Raw genomic sequence first — 20145 nt, 5'->3', positions numbered from 1 at the left:
TATAGTCCCAAACACTTAGTAAGTGCATAAGGAATGGGAGTTCTTCTTGACTACCAAGTCATGGTCCAGACACTCAGCGATGCTCAGGGCTCCTCACGTCATAAGCCCTCCGCCCCCCTTTACAGTCCAGCAAGCCTGTCCTTTTCCCTAATGCAAGAGATTCCTTCCCAGCCCTGTGCTGCTCCCTCCCACCCCGGGGCGGGGGGTTGGGGGGGAACCGGTGGGGGGAGGGCAGAAGGTCATTCCACTTACAAGGAAGAAGGACTCTTCACAACCCAGTGTTCTGGCTCTGTCCCCCATGGAAAGAGAATCAGTTCCCAGCAGAAATCAATTTGAGAGCGTGTCCTTTGAGAAAGGGGGGGCCTAGAAGCTGAAAAGAAAGATTACAGTGAATGCTGAGTGATTACACATGAAAGATCTGGAGGGCAACTCGACAATTGAGCTGGAAAATTCTCATTTTTTAGCTGATGAGGCATAAGAGAAATGTGGCATTTTTCTTCCTGGAGAGCAGCCAAGAACTTAACAAATAAGTAGAAAATAAATGGGGAAAGGGCGAGCCCAGTGGAGCCCCATTAAAGTGGGGCCAGTACAGCCGCGCCTGTGAAATTATTATCCTCAGATTTTAACCTTAGAATCAACTTGTAAACCTGATAAAACTTCTCTAATTAGCTAGGGAGTGTAAAAAACAAAATCTGGTTATATGTTTAGTAGCAAAGACTAGCAAAGTGTTATCAAATGATTATATTTAAATGATTTGTAAAAAGCTCCTGAATTTTTTCTAAATCAGTGTGCCTCAGTTGAAGTCCTTGAAGAGTTTGTCCTCTTAGTTGGAAAAAACGTCTCCCTTGCAATCTTGTTGACTTGGATAGTGGCTTAATGACTCTTGCATGCGGGGGTTTGGGAGAGGACGTCCAACCTAGCCCATGTGTACACTTAGGATATATTTTAATTAATGGGGTCCAAAGCGTTGCAGCTTTTCCTGACTCTGTGGCTTGGTTATCCAGTATTCCATTCATTTCTAATGGCAGTTTTCAAATCTGTACTGAACATATGTTGGAGAAAATTGAGAGCGTAAGCATGTTCTTTTGTAACCACTCAAAATCATGGCTTTTCAGTGGCCCCTCTGCAGTAAGAGACCTGTTTGAAAGATGCACAGAGCAGTGACTAATTTTTATTTTACTTTTGGCCTGTGTCTGATTACTATCCTGGGCTCAAATCTGTGGGGGTCTGAATGGGACAAATAGCCCCCTACCCCGTACGTTGCCAGCCACAGTCAGCTGTTAAGATCGGAGTGTACCATCAAAGAACTCCACTTTCCAAAACAAGGGACACACACACACACACACACAATGGTCAGAGATCCCCTTTGTTCCATAGCATTATATTTTACGAGGCTCCCGGGGCAAAATTAATTGTAGAGAGCAAATTCTGGCCTTTATCCAGGTGTGTCCTTCCTTCCTACGGTGGGCATCTGTGAATGTGAACCTCTGAGAACCCACTAAGATGCTACTGGATGTCAAAGTTTTGGGGTTAAGGACCCAGGCTCAGCAGAAGCTGGACGCCTGGTATGTGTGACCCCGGATCACCTGCCCATCCATTGATTCCACTCTGTTCTCTCATTTCAGGGATATGGAAAGGTCTCCCTTAGCCTTTCCTTGAGATGAATGTAGCCTGGGGAAAAGAAGGTGACCTGTGTAGTTGTTTTGGTAAAATTTTCAATCAGATAATTTCGTTTTTTTCCCATGGCATTTAGCTTGCAATTATACTTTAATTTGTTTGCTTGTTTACTTGAGGCCTGTCTTCCCTACTAGATTAGGTCAGGTCCAAGAGAGTAGGGACCTCATTTGTTGTATCCACAGCGGTGTATCCAGCACCTAGAACAGTACCAGAGACATACCAAGACTCCGGCAACGCTGTTACATGGAAGGGTGAAGCTAAACTGGGCTGGCCTACCACGTGCTCAGTCTCATGCGTAAGAAGACCCTGTTGTAACTCGGCGGAAGATAGGCCCTCTGCCTTCTGCATATTTGGAGATTATCATGTGAGGGACTTAAGGTTTATAAAGCCTTGGGTTTAATTCTCAAACCATCATTCATTTGGCATTTACAGTGAAAGTTAATATGATTTTGAATGTGGGATCATTCGCTGAATAAAATGGTCATTAGAAAGGAGTCTTTGCTGTGGCATATGTTGATGTAACATAGGTTTGTGGTATATTAAACCGTGTAAGGAAAGGAAGGGAGAAAAAAAATACCCTTTTTAGCTACAACCAAAAGCTAAGAAGTGAAGCCTGAATTCTAGATGCTTCCGAGCAGCAGCCCGTTCACACGTGGCACTGCAGCTTGCGCACCGTGTGATGCACGGCACATCTTCCTGGGGCCGCAGTTTCCTTTGCCCTTAAGTGGATGTTGGGGATCCCTTCCAGCTCTGGTATTTGGTGATGTGTTTGGCAGAGCTTAGAACCAAAACCTGCTGGTGCAGAAGCTTAGTGGTGTGGAACAAGAGCTCTGAGCAGCCTACAGATCTGAGTTCAAGTCCCAGCTCGCCCTGCCTCTCAGAATCTCATCTGTGAGCTCGAGACACTGGCACCTTGGCCCTAAAGTTATCAGGAGGGCCACATAAAGAGTTGCACTAAAAGCACTTAACACAGAATACATATTTTAAAAGTTAGCTCTCATGCTTTCTATCTCAGATGTTTTCTATTTTTGCTCTCACCTTTGTTTTTGTCCTGGGTAAGCCTCACCAGTAGAGCTGAGATGGTATTTCTTCAAGCCGCATGAAGGACAGATGGTCATATAATTTATCAAAGGGCATCCCTTTGGGTGACATCAAGACCTTGACAAACAGCGCCTCCCCGTATGTCAAGGTGGTTTTATGCCGTGGCCCGTCCACGCTTTTGAGAGACGTCAGAGTAGCCCTCTCACGGTGGTTGCATGTCCCCCCTTCAAATGAAGTCCTTCCTACACGTAGATACTCCGTTAGGACTGGAGACGCCTTGCCCAAGAGGTGGTTTCTGGCCCAGAGATGGCCTAATTCCTCTTGCCTGGTTCCGTATAAATTCACTGCAAACAAAGAGTTCCTCTGAAGACTACCAAGGAACTGGAAATGAAAGCCTACATTTAGAAAACGTCCGTTACACCAGGCTCCGTGGAATAAATGGGGAAATGCCATCTAGTTAGAGGCAGGGTTCCCATGCTTGACTAGGGGCTTTCCAGGTTGGAGGGGTGGGTGTGGAGCAGAGGGCGCGGGCCCTTCCCCTCCCTCAGCGTGTGGACTGTAAGTGCCAAGGCTGTAAGCGGGATCTCTCGGGCACCTGGGCTTCTCCGGTTTCCCGTTGTCCTTTTCGAGTTCTCATCTCTCCCTGAAGTTTACTGACTATCTCCTTTCTCTCCACTCCTTTTTTTTTCCTAACCTGCTTTCTGCTTGGATCCTCCGTAGGAATGCTTTGGGGTAAATATTTTTTCCTTCAATTTTCTTTGAAGTAAAAAAATATATATATGGGGATGGGTTGGAGGAGGGAGAAAGTAAGATTGGGAGGGAAGGAGCCGGCTCGTCGAGAAGGGAGGGGTGAGTTTCTATGAGTGGTGTGTTTCCATGGCTGTCCAAGAAGAGAAAAATCAGGGGTCACCAAGCCTTCTTGGGAAGCTGATGACTCTCTCTGGTTTGGAGATATATTTGGCTTGGCTGATGCCCTTTTAGACAGGTAGATAGATGAACTTAATAGAGTAAAAGAGTTTTTTAAATATACAAAGCCCATGGATGCAAAAAGCCACTGATATCAATGTGATACTTTGGATTATCTACATGCAGATCTAGGGCTGAGTAAAAGTGACTTGTCGGCCATGGCCTGTAACCATTGAAGAGGGTCTTAAAATTCACGTTCTGGGGAAAGTCAGCATTCTTTGGTTACATTCAGTGTCTTCCTACCTTGCTTTGTATGAAAGAGAAGAGGGCCCCTGAACTCCCGTCGGGGAGGTAGGGATGGCAAAAAGGACAGGGTCAAAAACAGGCGGAAGCCTTGCATCTTCCATCTGATGTCCTGGACGGCTCGCATTTCCTGGGAGAGCTGGTGTTATGGTAATCGGGGCCACCATGAGGACAGAACCAGAGCCTGAGCTCACTATTTAGACTCTCATTTCCTACCATCTGCGTCTTTGACAAATTGCAGTTGTTTGACTTGAATGCGAGGATCTCGGGATGCTCACGGTGGAGAGAGAAATGCAGGCCGATTTATTCATTTCCTCCCTAAAAATAGAGAGCAAGTGTATTTTATCTACTAGGAGAAACATTTCTGAGGGGCTGAATAGGGAGGGTCGTTAGCTGCAGGGCAAGGATGGAGGTGGGCAGGGGCTGCGGTTCGGGCCTCTTCCCGCTGTAAGGCTCTCTGCAGCTTGTGCTGGGTACAGGGGGCTGGAAAAGGGAGGGGACCACAGGGAGAGCCAGCCGCACAGAGAATCTGGGTGTGAGCCAGGTCCTGGCAAGAAGCCTGCGTGACATGCTCTCCCTGGAGCACGCAGCCCAGCACAGCACGAGTATCCTGTCCCCCACCGGGCTTCCTCACCCTGCTCTCCCCTGACCTCATGAACTGTGCAGAGGTGACAAACCTAGAGCCAAAGACAGGACTAGGTTGAGTCCCCTGATGAGACTTGCTCTCCACCGTAGCTCCCTGTTCAATTCAGACATCATTTGGGAGCCTCGGTGAAGACTTCCTAGATCAGGCACCGTGAGGCTCTGCAGTGTGCCACGGTCGTGTTCCCTAGTCCACCCGCCTTGCATTTGCACTTGGCCAGTGTGGTGATGGCTGTTAGGGAGAGGACGTGTTGATTACCGTGTGCGCACGGGTGCCTCTCTATGTGCCTGTGGGTGTATGTGGGTGTGTACGTGCATGCAGGGGTGTGTGTGCATATGAGTGTGTGCACCCTGGGAGTCACTGAAAAATTTTTCCTGGAGTGTGTTTTTTTTGGGGGGGGTCTCCCTAAATGAGTCTCCTCTGGCCTCTTGCCTACCTCTCTCACCCTCTCCCCTGCCGTTGTTAATGCTGCAGTGTGACTGTCACTTTAACTCTCCCCTGTCCTGTGACTCCCCGGGGACCTCTCCCCTGCAGAACCAACAAGGGGCGTGACATCAAGACGATCAAGTCGCTGCGGGTGCTCCGGGTGCTGAGGCCACTGAAGACCATCAAGCGCCTGCCCAAGCTCAAGGTGACGTTCGCCAGGGGTCTTCCCGTCGGCCCCCTTCTTCCGTCCTCTCTGCAGCCGCGGCTGGCCTGCTCTGGGGGAAGGCGTCCTGGGAATATTCCTTGCGCTTGTGCCACTTGAGCTAAAGGCCTTAGTTTGAAAGGAAAATAACCAATATCCCAGATCTACAAGGAGGTTCTTGCCTCTGAGTCCAAACCCAGGAGGGGTTATACACGCTGCGCCAGGTCATCTAGGAGGAACCCTGTGTGGCATTGTCCCAGCGCCTCCTGTGTCATTCAGGTGGACCCAGAGCCGTGAAGTGGGGGCGGCCGGAGCCCTCCATGGGAGTCTGCACACGAGATCAGACCAGGCATCCTGGGAGGGTTTCTTTCCTCATAATTCTGTAAAACGAAAGGATCTTCTGGCCCTGACCCTTTGTATTTCTGAGGCACAGATAGGTCAATAACTGCCCAAGGACACAGTCATTTTTGGCCGCTGCAGAGAAGGGAAGTAAGCTCACATGAACAAAGTTCTTGTTGCCAAGACAACGTTATCTTGGTTCTTCTGCTCCCAGCCAGCGCCCTCCCTGCTCACCCGCCCCTGGGCGCCTTCCCTGAGCCCCCTGCCCTCAGAGGGGGTGCTTTACCATTCAAGTTGGCTAGCACATTGAACCCGCCTCCCCCCACATCACTGATAAGGAAGCTAAGCCTCACAGGGAAAAAAGTTCCTCCTCCCCCAGATCCTGTGAATGAGAGCCAGCCACAACCAGGGAGGGACCAGGGGCCTCTCCGTGTTCCCAGTTCTTCTTTCCCATTGGGTTTGCACAACCTCTGATCCTCCCCAGCAATCCCTCCCCGCCGCCCCTGCCGCCCTTAAGCCCTCTGTTTCTACAGACAGGCGGCAAACCAGCTAGGTTTACCAAAAGCATCAGAACGCAGGAAAGTCACTTTTGAATAGCCCCTCACTGGCTGAGATCTGGCGTCCGCTCAGAGCCCAGGGCCCTGGCCGTCTGCACGGAATTCCGGGGAAAGGTACTTGTGCGCCAAAGAGGGTGTCCTCACTGCCTGCTCTCCACCTTCCGCCCTGGATGAGGCATCTCCCACAGTATGGGGGCCCAACGTAGAGCCTGGCCTGGGTCAGTGCCCATGGATGTCCGTTCCTCTCTGCCTCGCTCCCAGCAAAGTATGGTCGGGAGGCCTGGGGTCTCACCACTGCCGCTGCTGCAGCCCAGGTCCAGTGGTTTCGTCTCCTCTGAGCTAGGCTGGGGCCCCCAGAGGAGCGTGATGAGATTCGTTAACAGGTTGGAGAAGGCGACTCCACTCTGGTTATTTCCAACTCATTAGGAACCACGGGCCCCTCTCTCTGCAACTCCATCACCTGAGGGCAGTGTCGGTGGCTCCAAGAATTCCGTAAGGCTGCGTGTCACTCGTTCACTGCGATGCTGAACGAGTTAAACGGGCAGTGTTCGCCCAGCGCTGCGAAGAAGCAAGCACACAAGTGTAGCACCACTGTGGGGCTAGACTCGCCAGTGAGCTTAAACCTAAAAACCTAGCAAATAACCTAAAAATGGCTTCAACTGTGTTGAATTCCCACGTAGCTCTCAGCGCTTAGGGCCTAGGATAGCTCGTGCAGCTGGAGTCCCACCGCCTTGACCTGAAGTGCAAGTCCTTGATCCCCCCACGTGGTCCTCCCAGCTCTAAGAGGGGCGGCTCTCACCCCGCTCTGCTGCCACCAGTTGAATCTGTACCCTTCACAGCAGCTTGAAGCTAGAGAACAGTTATGTGAACTGTCAAACATAATTGGAGGAAGTGTATGAACTTGTTACAAGATCATCATTAAAATGAGCAAAGATGATAGTTTTATTTAATTACTCTCTGATCCATTTAGAAAGGCAAAGGGAAAACAAAACCTACTCAGTATATAAATCAAATCTAAGACTATCACCACATACATGAGGTTAAGGATAAGCTATTTAATGCCTGAAAAAGGCTAAAGGATTTCAAGGACCCCTTTTTCTGCAGTAAATGTCTGTGTTTCACACTAAGTGGAGAGCACGTAATGGGATTCCACAGAGGACTCCCTCGGCTGCCTGGTACCATCTGGTCTCTTCTGCCTTGGGTTTCCTTTCAGATTCAGAGCGTGTGTTCCCCTCCCGAATGGTAGGTTCCTACAGTCAGGACCAGCTTGGAAGCCAGGGCTGAGGCCCCTGGATGTCCCTTCTCAGTAGGGTGGTAGCTCCTGGGGCACCTTCTCGGTGGGGCTGGCTGGTGGTGGTCTGGCTCCAGCGCAGCTCCAGGCAGAAACACAGGCCATTCCGGGGGCTCACAAGGCCGGGCTTTTGCTTCTGTCCACAGGCCGTCTTCGACTGTGTGGTGACCTCCTTGAAGAACGTCTTTAACATCCTCATTGTCTATAAGCTCTTCATGTTTATCTTTGCTGTCATCGCAGTTCAGCTCTTCAAGGGCAAGTTCTTTTACTGCACGGACAGCTCCAAGGACACCGAGAAGGAGTGCATGTAAGTGCCACCAGCACGGACTCTCACTTTCTGTCATGTGTGCTCCGATGAGGTCCGCTCGACCCTTTGTGGACAGTCTGTTCTTTCTGTCTTCCCACCTTCATTGCTCTTTTGGGGAAAAGGCAACATAAGAAGTTGTTGAATTCTGATTGACTGCCTCTTTTGTGTCAGACGGGGTCCATGGCATTTTACATCGGTTTTTAATTTTAAATCTTTGTAATGACCTTTTGAGACCGGTTTCATTTGCACATCATAGTTGTAGAAGCTGAGGCTTGGAAAGTTGAAGGAAGTTGCTCAGGGTTGCAGTGGGATCACTGAAGGATTAGGATTTTATCTTCCATGCCTGTGGGGCACCAAATCCCATTTTTATCCCACAGTAATACACTGCCTTTAATGAAACTCCTTCCTTGTGTTTGAATGCCGATGGTGACTCCCATCCGTGATCGAAGTCCACAGAGTTTCTTTACTCTTCCACGAGTGACAAGGTCCTCTTTCATTCCTGTGCTGGTTTTAGAGGCAACTACGTCGATCATGAGAAAAACAAGATGGAGGTGAAAGGCCGAGAATGGAAGCGCCACGAGTTCCACTATGACAACATCATCTGGGCCCTGCTGACCCTCTTCACCGTCTCCACGGGGGAAGGGTGGCCTCAGTGAGTGCGGGGCTCGAGCTGGCGCGCTTACCCGGGAGCTGGCTGGGGCCAGCTGCTTGCCTTGAGGAGCTGATTCAAGATGAACAGGGCGAACCTTTTGTTTTTGTTCCAGGGAAAGTGAGTGGTTATGAGCAGGCTGAGACAGGCCACAGAGAGGAAGGAATGAAAATCCTTCAGGCAGGAATCGAGAGGGAGATGGCAGAGACAGGGAACTATTTGAAACCCTTAATATTTCAGCCAGTGATTGAGGAGTTGAGTGAAGCCCTCTGGCTCCTCTAGAACAAAGGTGTTTCGAACAGCTCTGTGGACCTTAGGAGAGTCCCTGACAACTGTGAGAGACTGATTTATCCTCCAAGTTGGCCCTGGACCTGAGGATTGAGGGTTAAAGAGGAGCTGGCAGAACCCAGAGATGCTTTCTGTGATCATACCTCATATGAAGAAGGTAACAGAATGCAGTTTCTTCTGCTGCCTGTAGCTGCAGGCTGATTTTTTCAGGGACTTGGCCATTACTTAGATGCCACTTTCTGGTGGCAGCATACTCTGTTGGCAGCAAAACGCCAAGTAGAAATTCAGGAGTCTCTTGGTACTCATTATGACAACCTCAACTATAAAAAAGTCACTCTGGTGCTTAGGAGTTGGCTGCATGGTGGCCCGGGGGCTAGAAAGAGCAGTGGATTGGGTGTCACTGGACCTCCACCAACTTGGTTATGGAACCCCAGATTCATGGAGGGGCCACAAAGTTTAAAAAGCCAGATAAGGAAATACAGTAGGGGGTACCGCTGCTAACGGAGCCTTGAGTCTGAGCAGCTGCCGAGGTTGCCGATCACCATCCGCACCCCCTCCGTCTGTCCCCAGAGTCTTGCAGCACTCCGTCGACGTGACCGAGGAAGACCGGGGCCCGAGCCGCAGCAACCGCATGGAGATGTCCATCTTCTACGTGGTCTACTTCGTGGTCTTCCCTTTCTTCTTCGTCAACATCTTCGTGGCTCTCATCATCATCACCTTCCAGGAGCAGGGGGACAAGATGATGGAGGAGTGCAGCCTGGAAAAGAATGAGGTAGGACAAGTGGCCTGGAGCGTGGGGCAGCCGGGGCTCTGGAAAGGACTCTCTGGCCAGCCTCGTTAGGAGGAAGACGGAACGTTCTTAACTTTCTTGTCAATTCTAGAGAGAAGATGGGACTAACTAATTAGTCCTTAAATAAACTTTTTTTTTTTAACTCCTCTGTGTAATGCCCTGGTATGATGCACAGAGACCTGGAAGGGACGTAGGTGTTTAAGATGCAGTCTCTACCTTTATGCAGCGCGAGGTCTGGATGTGGGGGTAAAAGATGTCAGTCAGCGTTACAACATTAAGACATCCGCTTACCTGGCCGTGCCCCTCGATGGCGTGTTTTTCCCGTAAGGGCAGGGAACTTGCTTACTTATTACTGCTCTTCTAGTAACAAGCGCACGGGCACATTGTACTCTGTTTTTATAGTAGAACTGAACTAGACGTCGTTAGAGGTAAGAGAAGTGCAAATAAAATGTTACAAGAATGCACAGGGGCCTAGAGTGTTACTTCTGACTGCAGGCGTCTCCCTGCCTGAATGTCTCAGCCACATGCTGTGTAAAAGGACATTATTAACAACCATTAAGTTCTGACCCAGTGGGACAGAATCCCTCTAGTGTCCTGTGTGTTCATTTAAAGTGACGTCTCACCTGTAGTTTTGTCTGGATCTTTTCTTTTGCCCCTTTTACTTCTGCTGGTCCAGCCCTAGCCCTCCTTCCTGCCCCGTCCTCCGAGTCTAACCGTCTAGCAGAGAGCCCGCCTGCTCCAGAGCACAGGTGGGAAGGCACTCTGAGCTCAGGCTCACAAGTGTGATTCCCCTACAGAGGGCGTGCATCGACTTCGCCATCAGTGCCAAGCCGCTCACCCGCTACATGCCCCAGAACAGACACACCTTCCAGTACCGCGTCTGGCACTTCGTCGTGTCTCCGTCCTTTGAGTACACCATCATGGCCATGATCGCCTTGAACACCGTCGTGCTGATGATGAAGGTGAGAGGACAGTGGCTGGGTGGCGCTCGGGCAGGCTGAACCTCGGTGACTGTTCCCTCACCGAGCACTCGTGTGTGTGCCCGAGATGCTGAGAAAATACTCCGACTTACCAGTCTGTTTTCTCCTCACCTCCTCTGCCATTGTGGAATCTCTTTTTGATCCTGCCTGCTGCATCCGCCCAGCCTCTGGGTCTCTGGGGCAAAATGCAGTGAAATAGGCAGCAGCGGTCCGGTAACTCTGAAACTGAAGGTTGGTGATGACCGGCAGATTCTGACAAGGGCAGGGATCCCAGGAGATGTGGGTGATCACAGGGTTCTAAAAGAGGGTCACGAGAGGTTTGAGTTACTGACTACAAAATGGTAAGGAAATTAACTGTAGAAAGTATTTATGCCCTTCCCACCTTCATCTCTAGGAAGACTGGCTGTTTTCCTAATAAGTGACCTCAGTGGGGCATGATCTGGGTTTTCCTGTCTAGTTTTGTTTTTTTTTGTTTTGTCCTGTTACCAAGGACGCGTTCTCCTCCTTAGCGCTCGGTGACCATCTCTCCTCCTCCGTCGTGCACCAGCACGCCTTCCGAGGGCCGGGATGAGAGACGGCCGGCCTCTGTGACGTGGACACCCTCTCACCGTTAGGGTTTGATTCTTTCTCTCCTCTTTTCTCTTCCTGGTAGTACTACTCTGCTCCCTGCACCTATGAACTGGCCCTGAAGTACCTGAATATCGCCTTCACCATGGTGTTTTCCCTGGAATGTGTCCTAAAGATCATTGCATTTGGCTTCTTGGTACGTCATGGAATTTATCCCAGCATCGTGCTTGTCTTCCCTCCTTAGGGGGGTACGTCCCCAGCCTTGTTGGAAGAGGGGGGTGGTTACCACTGTTCCAGAAACGGTTCACACACCTGCCCATCTAATTGTGGGCTTGTTTCAACTGCTCAATAAACTGCTGTAGAGACAAGACAATGTGTGAGGGTGTCATGAGAAGGGGCAAAGGAAACCAGATCCCCAGCCCCGTATTCATGTAGCCATCAGCTCTGTTGCTGCCAAGTTCTGTCAGTGGTCGAGGGGTGACAGTCACTGGGTCTCACTAGAACTTAGTAAGGTTTGTATGTTGGTAAGGAATAAGACAAGGATCGGACTAATCAGCCTTGGGTGCTACTTTACTGGTAGAAGACTGAAGATTTTATAACTCAAATGGGAAAGTATCTGTCCTTCGTAGCCTCGCACATAGCAGATGACAGCGTGTACCTGATTATCCTCTTCCCTGTAGTTACGTGAAGAGTAATTTCTGCCAATAAAAATGAATATTTAGTACTTAAGCTTACAAAGGCTAATGACCTCTGAAGTGTGTAAGTGTGTGTGAGAGAGAGAAGGAGGGACAGAGAGCATGAGAGGGGGTTTCTGGAATTGGGTTCCAGGCGGGTTGGGCTGTGTTTCCATGCCGTGAGTCCTCCTTTTACTTCTCCTCAACTACTAATTATAGTTGTTTGGCAAATTCTCGCATCTGCCACCGAGAACATTAAGCAAACCTAGCCCTTTGCTTCAGTGTCCTGGAAACAAAATAATCCTCTGTCCCCAAACCCCTCAACTCTTGGCTCAGCGTTTACAGTGAGATCAGCGGGATGCAGATAAACCCGCGTGACAGCTGTGTCACACCTACTCAGTGTGTGAGCTTGAGCTCCCGTTTCAAATTAGATGTGTGTGTGGCTTTCCCTGCGAGAAGAGAAACTTAGCCTGTTATCTGATTATGGGTTTGTCCGGCGGCAGCTTGAACCAGGACTCTGGCCCGAGGATCGTAAGGGCTGATGGTGGGGCTTGCTCCTGGTCTCCTGGTGGTTCTTTGAAAAGTCACTGATTTGATGGCTTGAGGAGCTGAAGGGAGCCCATTGCTCTGGCTGTATTGTGGGTTGTTGACTCCCTTTTGAGTGTTTTGAGACTTGGGGAAATGACAAAGTGAAAAGAAACCACACCGTCAAGGAAGCCTTTGTAATAGCCTAGCCCTGGGCTGGGGTGCAGGGGAGGGGAAGCGGTGCCACGAGGGGGAAGTGTTTCTCTGCGTCTTGATGACGTGGCTGTCGTATTGACAGTTGTCTGTGACTTAAGTCCCCAGTTACGTGTCTGATGATGGCGGCTGCTGAATACATACTCAGAAGCTTAGCTAGATGATTCGGCCCCAGAGTCTGCCTCCTTCCCACCCTCTGCCTCCTTCCCACCCTCTGCCTCCTTCCCACCCTCACCCCCATATTTTCATTCAAGGTCTACACGCATTTTCACACCATAAAAGGCACCGCTCACCCTGAATTTTCACTGATACGGCGCTGCAGGACTTCAGAATTCCCTGACGTGTACCGTGCTGTCAGACGTGTTCAGTGACTCTGAAACAGGCCTGGCGGAGACTGTCATTATTTTTGTTGTTGTTGTTATTTTAAATGAGGACATTGACGTTCAGAAAAACTTGTGTCGCTTTTTGACGATTACACAGTAAAAAGCAATAGACCTGGAAAGTGGAATGGGAATAAAAAAGGAAGGAAGAAGGAAAAAGAAACAGGGAGCGAGTTAACACACATTGGTTGTCTCCTAAATACCAAATGCTTTACGTATGACTCGTTTTGGCTTCATAACAACTCTGTTAGATGGGCATTAGGTGCTTTCCTCCTTTGTTGGTGAGCTCGGGCTCAGGAAGATTCAGTGCTTTGCACAAGGTCACAAGAAGGCAGCGCCAGGGTTCAGATCCTGGTCTGTCTGACTTCAAAGCCCTCACATTGTCCACCATGATCTACTAGTCTGGACTGCACTGGGCTGGGCTCGGCCACACCATATTGTCAAGTCTTCTCAGCTGGGATCCAGGGCTTCTGTCCTCTTGAAGTCTAGATTCATATTCTGGCTCTTGTATTTGGATCTATCCAAGAATTCGGATGCTCACCCCAGGGTGGGATTAGGAGAGCCCTGAGAATTGGGGACCTGGCCCCACTCCTGAAGGAGTAGGTCTCCTCTGCAGAAGTGGGTCGTGAGGCTGTGTGCCTGGTTTCTCTCCATGCCTGGCAGGTGCTCGTGGCTTTGGAATCAGACAGGCGTCTTGAAGCCTCAGTTTTCTCATTCATAGAAGGAGGGTAACAGGGCTGCCCTCTAGCCTTAGATACCGTGTGTGTGTCCAGTCAGGGAACATACCAAGGCGTCTGGTCCTGCAAGACGCTCGTTAAGCGTACGTTCTCTCTCCCTACACTCCTTCTCCCTCTCTATTGCGTATCTCTTCCCACTCGTCTTGCCACTCCTACCACTCAGTATTTTATGAGCATGAGGTATTTATCACTACCCACTTGGAGGATCCATGGGAGGAATAAATGAACTGAAAGCATGCCAGGGAAGGACCTGGCCCAGAATCTGGCACACGTAGTAAGGACTCACTACTGCCAGTTGTCAGGATGGGAGAGGGTGTAAGTTGCACCGTGCTCAGAGAGTCTCTTATGGGAGGTGCTCCTCAAGGGCAAGTGGGTAACGTTTCGGGTACCCAATCGTCCAGTTTCTTTTAAGGAATGTAGTCTAAGGTCTGTGTTTGCCTGCACCCTGGAGATGGGAGCAGAGTCCCCCTTCTCTATTAAGCGGGACGTTACCTGGTTGGTGCATCATCCAGGTCCTGTATTTCTCTGTCTCCTTCAACCCACTCGTCTTATTGCCTCTTCCTTGCGTTTTATTTAGTTACACCTCCTCAAAAGGTGGAGCAGAGCAGAGAAAGAGTGGAATGGAAAGATGGGTTTGTTCATCTCATTGCTGATCAGCAGTTGGTTTGAAAAGGCTCAGCAGAGTCAGGAAGAGATTTTTGGTACATCTCTGATTTTTAGTCACTTAGGACGCCTATGTGACTTTTATTGAAAGTTGCAAGTCAGAGCTGTCTATCTGTAGGGTCACACGATACTATATAAATAATTTAAAGGCCACCGTTATGGAAAACCTTAAAGTAATGTTGTAAATCATTCTACTGTCTTGTGGGTGACAATGATGACTTTTTCTTTTTTGGGTGTCATAATGTTCTAGGCCACACATCCCTTTCTTACGTATTTTTATGTAATATTCCATTTAAAAAAATCTTACATATATTTTATGTAGCTTTTTAGCGACAGCTTCAAAAACAAGATCTCCGAATAATGACGCAACACCTACCCAAAGGAGAAATCTCAGATTAGTTAAGGAGAAACAGCATTTCTGGTGAGAAAGAGGATACGAAAGCCAAAGCTAGAAGGAACTTGTACTTGAATTGACAAGTTTTAATTCCAAGTGACAGAGTTATGTAATGAAAGATGTCTTTTCTCCATTTTTCCCCCTTGTTTTCTTTTTTTTTTTCCTCCCCCGATGCTCCCATGACTGAATCCCCTTCGCAGAACTATTTCCGAGACACCTGGAACATCTTTGACTTCATCACCGTGATCGGCAGCATCACAGAAATTATCCTGACAGACAGCAAGGTGAGTGGCGCCTAGATCCCTCTCTTTAAGCTCGGCCCGGGAGTGGCATTAAAAAAAATCCTTTGCACATTCAGCCCATTTTTAACTCCTCAAACCAAATGCATAGCCCCCATGCACTTCCTAAGCTTTTGCCAGAAAATGCAAATATCCAAGTGGCGCTGGATCTCTTGGAAGGCTTGGTTCCAGTTGCGTGACTCAGGTAGCAGCCCCTAAGACGGCGAGTGGGACAGAGGGCGCCAGAGAGGCCGAGTGAGCACAGTGCTCTGCTGGACTCTGGGAGGCACACAAGAGACACGGGATCTTCACCCTCAGAGTGGTGAGACCTGAAATTGTTTATCCTAAAGAAGACGCGGATTGCTCATCACAGCTCTTTGAACATTGGAGGGGTTCTCTGGTCTGCTCTCTGGCATCCAAGTGCAGAGTGAGGACCGCTTACAGAAGATGAGGGAGCCCGGTCTTGTCAGCTGAGTGCGGGGTGCCCTCCCAGGGCACTTTCATACCTTCCTACCTGAGAACTGAGGGCAGGCTTGGGAGGCCTAGAGAGATGGTCCTCCCGGGGGCTGTCGGCTGGAGATGGGGTTAGAAACGAAAGATGGAATCTGTGTTCAATTTTATGATCTGAATGAAGGATAAATGCACAAATACTAGTGCTTAGATTTTCTAAATGACCATAATGTCACTTTTGTAATTATACGTTTTCTTTTGGTCCACCAGCTGGTGAACACCAGTGGCTTCAACATGAGCTTTCTGAAGCTCTTCCGAGCCGCCCGCCTCATCAAGCTTCTGCGCCAGGGCTACACCATCCGAATTTTACTCTGGACCTTCGTGCAGTCCTTCAAGGTAAAGGGCACCAGCTCCTCCTCGCTGAGGGTTGCGGGGGCCCTGTCGTGTCAGACAGCACACAGGCCACGTGGCATCACTCCACAGGTGCCCTCGCCTCTGCACGTGGGTGTTGTCAGAAGCATCCAGTAAACCCAGCAGTCCTTCATTACAGCACAGCTCAGCCAGGCGGCGGGCAGCTCACAGCTAATTGGCTGGAATCTCACTCTCGAACACCTCATCTGTGTAACTCAGTTGTCTTCTCTGTCCACTGAGTGGGGGCTTGTTTTATGAGGGCTGTTCCCTCTCCGGGTGTTCCAAGGTGTCCTGAGCAACTCCGTCCATGGGCAGAGCCAGCCACCTGGAGTCACACATCCTCTGCGTTTTCAGTCCGTGGCTTTATTCCACAGAACAGCATTTCAAAGGACTCCTTGAGTTGTGTTTTATAGCAGGATTATTCATACCAGTCCCACTCATGTCTTCATTAGTGTGTCTTTCCTGAACCACTGAATGTATGGCATGCTGGTGGTCACCTCTGTGTCCTGCAAACTAATAGGACGTCTGCCCAAGGTTAATATGGTGGGCTTCTTTTGAATGGTCTCATGGGGCCATAAGAGGTATATATGTAATAAGTGTAAGTTAAAAATTGGTACCTGAGACCCACATTAATGGTGGAGACTTCCAGTAAAAGGAGTTTTCCAAACATATTTAAAAATCTTCGCACTCTAGCAAATATTATAATTAATTTTTTTGTAATTAGTTTGTTTTTAAGGTTTGAGGGGCATCAGTGCTTTTTGATAGCCTAATATTTTCCTCTTATAAAAACAGGTTTTCAGAATGTATTTTAAAAATACATTTGGTGAAATTGATTCAAAGATGAGAAGTCATGAGTTCACTGACCTGCCTTCTTTATTTTAATTATTTATGTATTTTAATTACAAATTGAACTAAAGAAGGCAGGTCAGTGAATTCATGGTTTCCCATCATTTGAAAGGGAGTACACCCCACACCTTCATCACTGATTTACTTCTCCATCAAGGTCTGTGGGATTTGAGAGGTGAGACCGGTTGCAAGGATATTCAGGCTCCTATGAGCAATATTGACATTTTTATTGTATTCAGAGTAATTGTTTGATGTGATGACTCCCACAGAGGCCTCACCTCAATGAAAACTATTTTTTCCAAAGCTAAATGACAGAGGAGAAGTCTAAAACCATAGCAGGAATTGACCATTTGAGTCTCAGGAGAATCTGGTGTAGAATTTGAAGCACAAGGTGCTCTTGGACCATTTTTTCACAGCCTACCCAACAAGTTACAGTGCTTAGTGAGTCTCTGAAGAAATCTGTGTCAGCTTGTCATGTTATCATGATCACTGCTTCTCTGTAAAACTGTATACTATTGAGGGCAAGGAAAAGCATGTCAAAAATTGATGGCCAAATGGCTTATTCCAGTAAACAGAGAACAGTGGAGACAGGTGTGAGTCTGCCTCCAGGTGACACTGTGAAGCGTGGGTGTTTCCTTCTCGGAACAGCCCTGGGGCACAGTGTGGACGTTGTTTTCTTGAAGTTGGTTTAGCAAAAGCTGCCCCTGCAAACACACAGCCGAGAGTCGCACAGTGCGAACAGCACTGCCACCGCCAGTACCGCACGCCCCAGGCACCACCCAGTTCTCCACCACTGACCCCGCCTCCGTTCCTCTCTCTCTTCCTTATTTTGTGTTGGAATTTATAACATGACAAGAAAAGAGATCAGGACGAGTCTTTGGTCCTCTCCCCAAAGCTGGGGGTAGGGAGAGACGTACTAGGGGCTGGGGCCGTTGGGGTGGAGACGGTAGAGTAAGGGCAGGAAGTAAAAGGCAGAAGGTGACAGAAGGGGCGAGGCCTGCCTCCCTACCCTCTCCTCTCAGCAGAGGGTGTCTTCACGGCCCCTCAATATGCAGCCACTCCTGCCACAGGCCTTGGGAGTCAGCACGTCACAGGAGACAGGGTCCTCCCGCGGCCTTTCCATTGCATTTTAATGTTACTCCTTATTCAGGTTGTAGAAGTCTCCAGGGCTCTTCATTTAGTTAGCTCTGCTGATAAGCTCTGCCCTGCTCGCGCAGTCTGCAAGCCTTCAATTGCTCTCCTGGGATTTGTGTTGTGCACACTCAAGGTAGAGTGGAGACTCGGAGTTGCACCGCCTGCCAGGGAAGCTTACCGGTGAAGAATAGGGGCTTCTGTGTCAACACTGAGGTCACCCCAGAATTAGAGTGGCCATGCTGGCCCCCAAACCAAGCTGCCCTATGTCTCCATCCTCCCCCAGCCACCAAGGACCACTCCACGCCCTCTGTCTCCTGCATGGGCCCCCTTCACCTCTGTCATTCATGTGTTATCATCCCCGAGTGGAAGTTAGCTTGCACAGGGTGGAATCTGACACCACGTGGCTTTGTGGCAGGGTTTTGTGGTGGCTCACACTTTGAAAGGCCTTTTGGAATTTTGCAGGACACATAATAAAAGGTCAGGAGGCTTAACCATTGGGAAGAGATGTTTCATCAGAGTTTGAAGGAAGACTTCTAGGAACTGACCAACAACTGAGACCCCAGCTGTTTGATTTTTTTGCCCAGAGGCCTCTGTTACGAGCTTCACATTGAGCAAGGGAGTGGGAAGGGTGACACAGGGACTTGGGAGCCAAAGCTTGATGCTTGCTGTGTAATTTGCATCACAGTTGCCCAGGTGATTAACACTCTGCATGCAGAGTGGGATGAACCCCAAGCCTGGGACTTTTCCCCAGCTCTCCCTTGGAGGTTTGGGCTCTGCTTCTGGGTGAGGGAATATTCCTGACAGATGAGAATTTACAAGCCTCTCTGGGTCCAACAGCTTACATCTCTGTCAGAGGACATGGACATCTAAAAAAAAAGCATGGAACCATGAGATAGAACGGCCCCAGGGAGCAGAGTCCTGGCCCTGTGTTTAGCTCAGCCTCAGGGCAAGAGCTCTTGTACTGCCTGGGACTGCAGGTGGTTGATCCTGGAACTGCCTGCCTTGGAGTTCACGGTCCATGTGTGTCTGCTCTCCTTCCAGGCCCTCCCCTACGTCTGCCTTTTGATCGCCATGCTTTTCTTCATCTATGCCATCATTGGGATGCAGGTGAGCGGGCGCATCGGGGGCCTGGTGGGGGACAGTTGTTGCTCAGATGGTGTCTGGCTTTCCAGCCTGAGCACACAGGATTGAAGGTGCTTTAAAGAATTCCTTCTTGCCCAGTGGCATGCTCCCAAGATCTTGATGCAATGTGACCTTGGAAATTCACGTATGCAGGGTTCCCCGCTCACCTGCCCAGGTGTTCAGGGTGGTCTGATACAGGGGCTGCCTCTGAGGTTGGCAGATCATGGCACTGCCTCACATGCAGCTGGACTTCTGTGGGCACAAAGCAGAACTCCAGCCAAGGTGACACCACTGTTCTTAGCCAGAGGGGTCCCCGGGAGACTGAGGAGAGAGTGAGGCCCTTGACGATCCGGATCTCAGGATACCCCCATGTGTGAGTAACCCTGAAAGATCAGGTGGTTGTTCTCCTGTGTACGGCAACACAAATGTGTGTGAGTTATGTCTCCCAAGGCAGAGATTTATGCTCTTAAGTCCCACCACCGGGAACAACTCAGAGTTCCTGGCAGTGTGCCCGACCCTAAGGAAACCCACCGGCCACATTCCAGCCAGTCCATCTCAAAGCAGTTGCTGGACAACTCCCCTTGGTTACCACACCCTTTCCAGTTGCGGAACTGAGAAGTAGGTAACCAGAGGCCCACTGAGCAGCAGAGGCCAAACAGTCTTCAAAGGCAACTGCCATTTGTGGGGGGTGAACTCCTGTAAAGAGCCGGCAGCACATCCTACAGGCACATCCTACAACTATCCTAGGCGGATACATAGGCTCTCTGCCGGGCACAGGGAGGCAGACTCTCCGACTTGGAGATGTGGAGGCTAAACCCCAGCATAGGGCCTCAGCCAAGTGGCGGTCTCCTGCAGTCAGGCTGCCTTTGGGCTGCCAGCTGCCTTCTCAATGGGGCCTGCCATCTGGAGCCACTGCACACACACCCCCCCCCCCCCAGCCGCCGGCTGGCTGTATCCGCAGCCCTTTCCAGCACCTCTCTGAAATGCCTTCTTTTTGCTCCTCTATCTTGCCTGCATCCCCTAATTTTGTTCATTTTCTAATCCCATTACTGGAGGGTTTGGTTCTCCAAAAATACAATAGAATGTCACATGTCAAAGTGTGCGGCTTGGTTGAGAAGTAATGAGTTCTCTTTCACAGAGGATATTTCGGTAGAGATTTAACGATGATGTCAGGGGTGTGTAGCAAGCTGAATCCCAGCAGAAGTGGAAGATTGGCTTGATGACTTCTATTAAGTCCCTTCTAACTCTCAAATATTTGATTCTAGAATTAAAATGTTCTTGAACAGCCAAATGAAACTTGATTAAATTAAGGATTTTTTGGATCCATGCTTAAAATGGTTCTTACCCCCTTT

General features: G+C 49.5%; 1 protein-coding gene across 1 annotated transcript in view; it reads left to right on the top strand.

Annotated features, from left to right (window-relative positions):
* The window catches only part of CACNA1E (calcium voltage-gated channel subunit alpha1 E), a 345678-nt gene that overhangs the window by 293164 nt on the left and 32369 nt on the right, over window positions 1-20145 (top strand). Inside the window, 10 exon segments of the mRNA XM_032463593.1 lie at window positions 3439-3450; window positions 5105-5201; window positions 7532-7692; window positions 8207-8344; window positions 9200-9401; window positions 10217-10381; window positions 11052-11162; window positions 14753-14836; window positions 15551-15676; window positions 18713-18778. Of these exon segments, the coding sequence (XP_032319484.1) occupies window positions 3439-3450; window positions 5105-5201; window positions 7532-7692; window positions 8207-8344; window positions 9200-9401; window positions 10217-10381; window positions 11052-11162; window positions 14753-14836; window positions 15551-15676; window positions 18713-18778 (1162 nt within the window).

This window comes from Camelus ferus, chromosome 21, assembly GCF_009834535.1.
Source record: "Camelus ferus isolate YT-003-E chromosome 21, BCGSAC_Cfer_1.0, whole genome shotgun sequence".
Classification (NCBI taxonomy): domain Eukaryota; kingdom Metazoa; phylum Chordata; class Mammalia; order Artiodactyla; family Camelidae; genus Camelus; species Camelus ferus.
The sequence above is the reverse complement of the archived record's forward strand: the minus strand, read 5'-3'. Positions and strand labels throughout refer to the sequence as shown.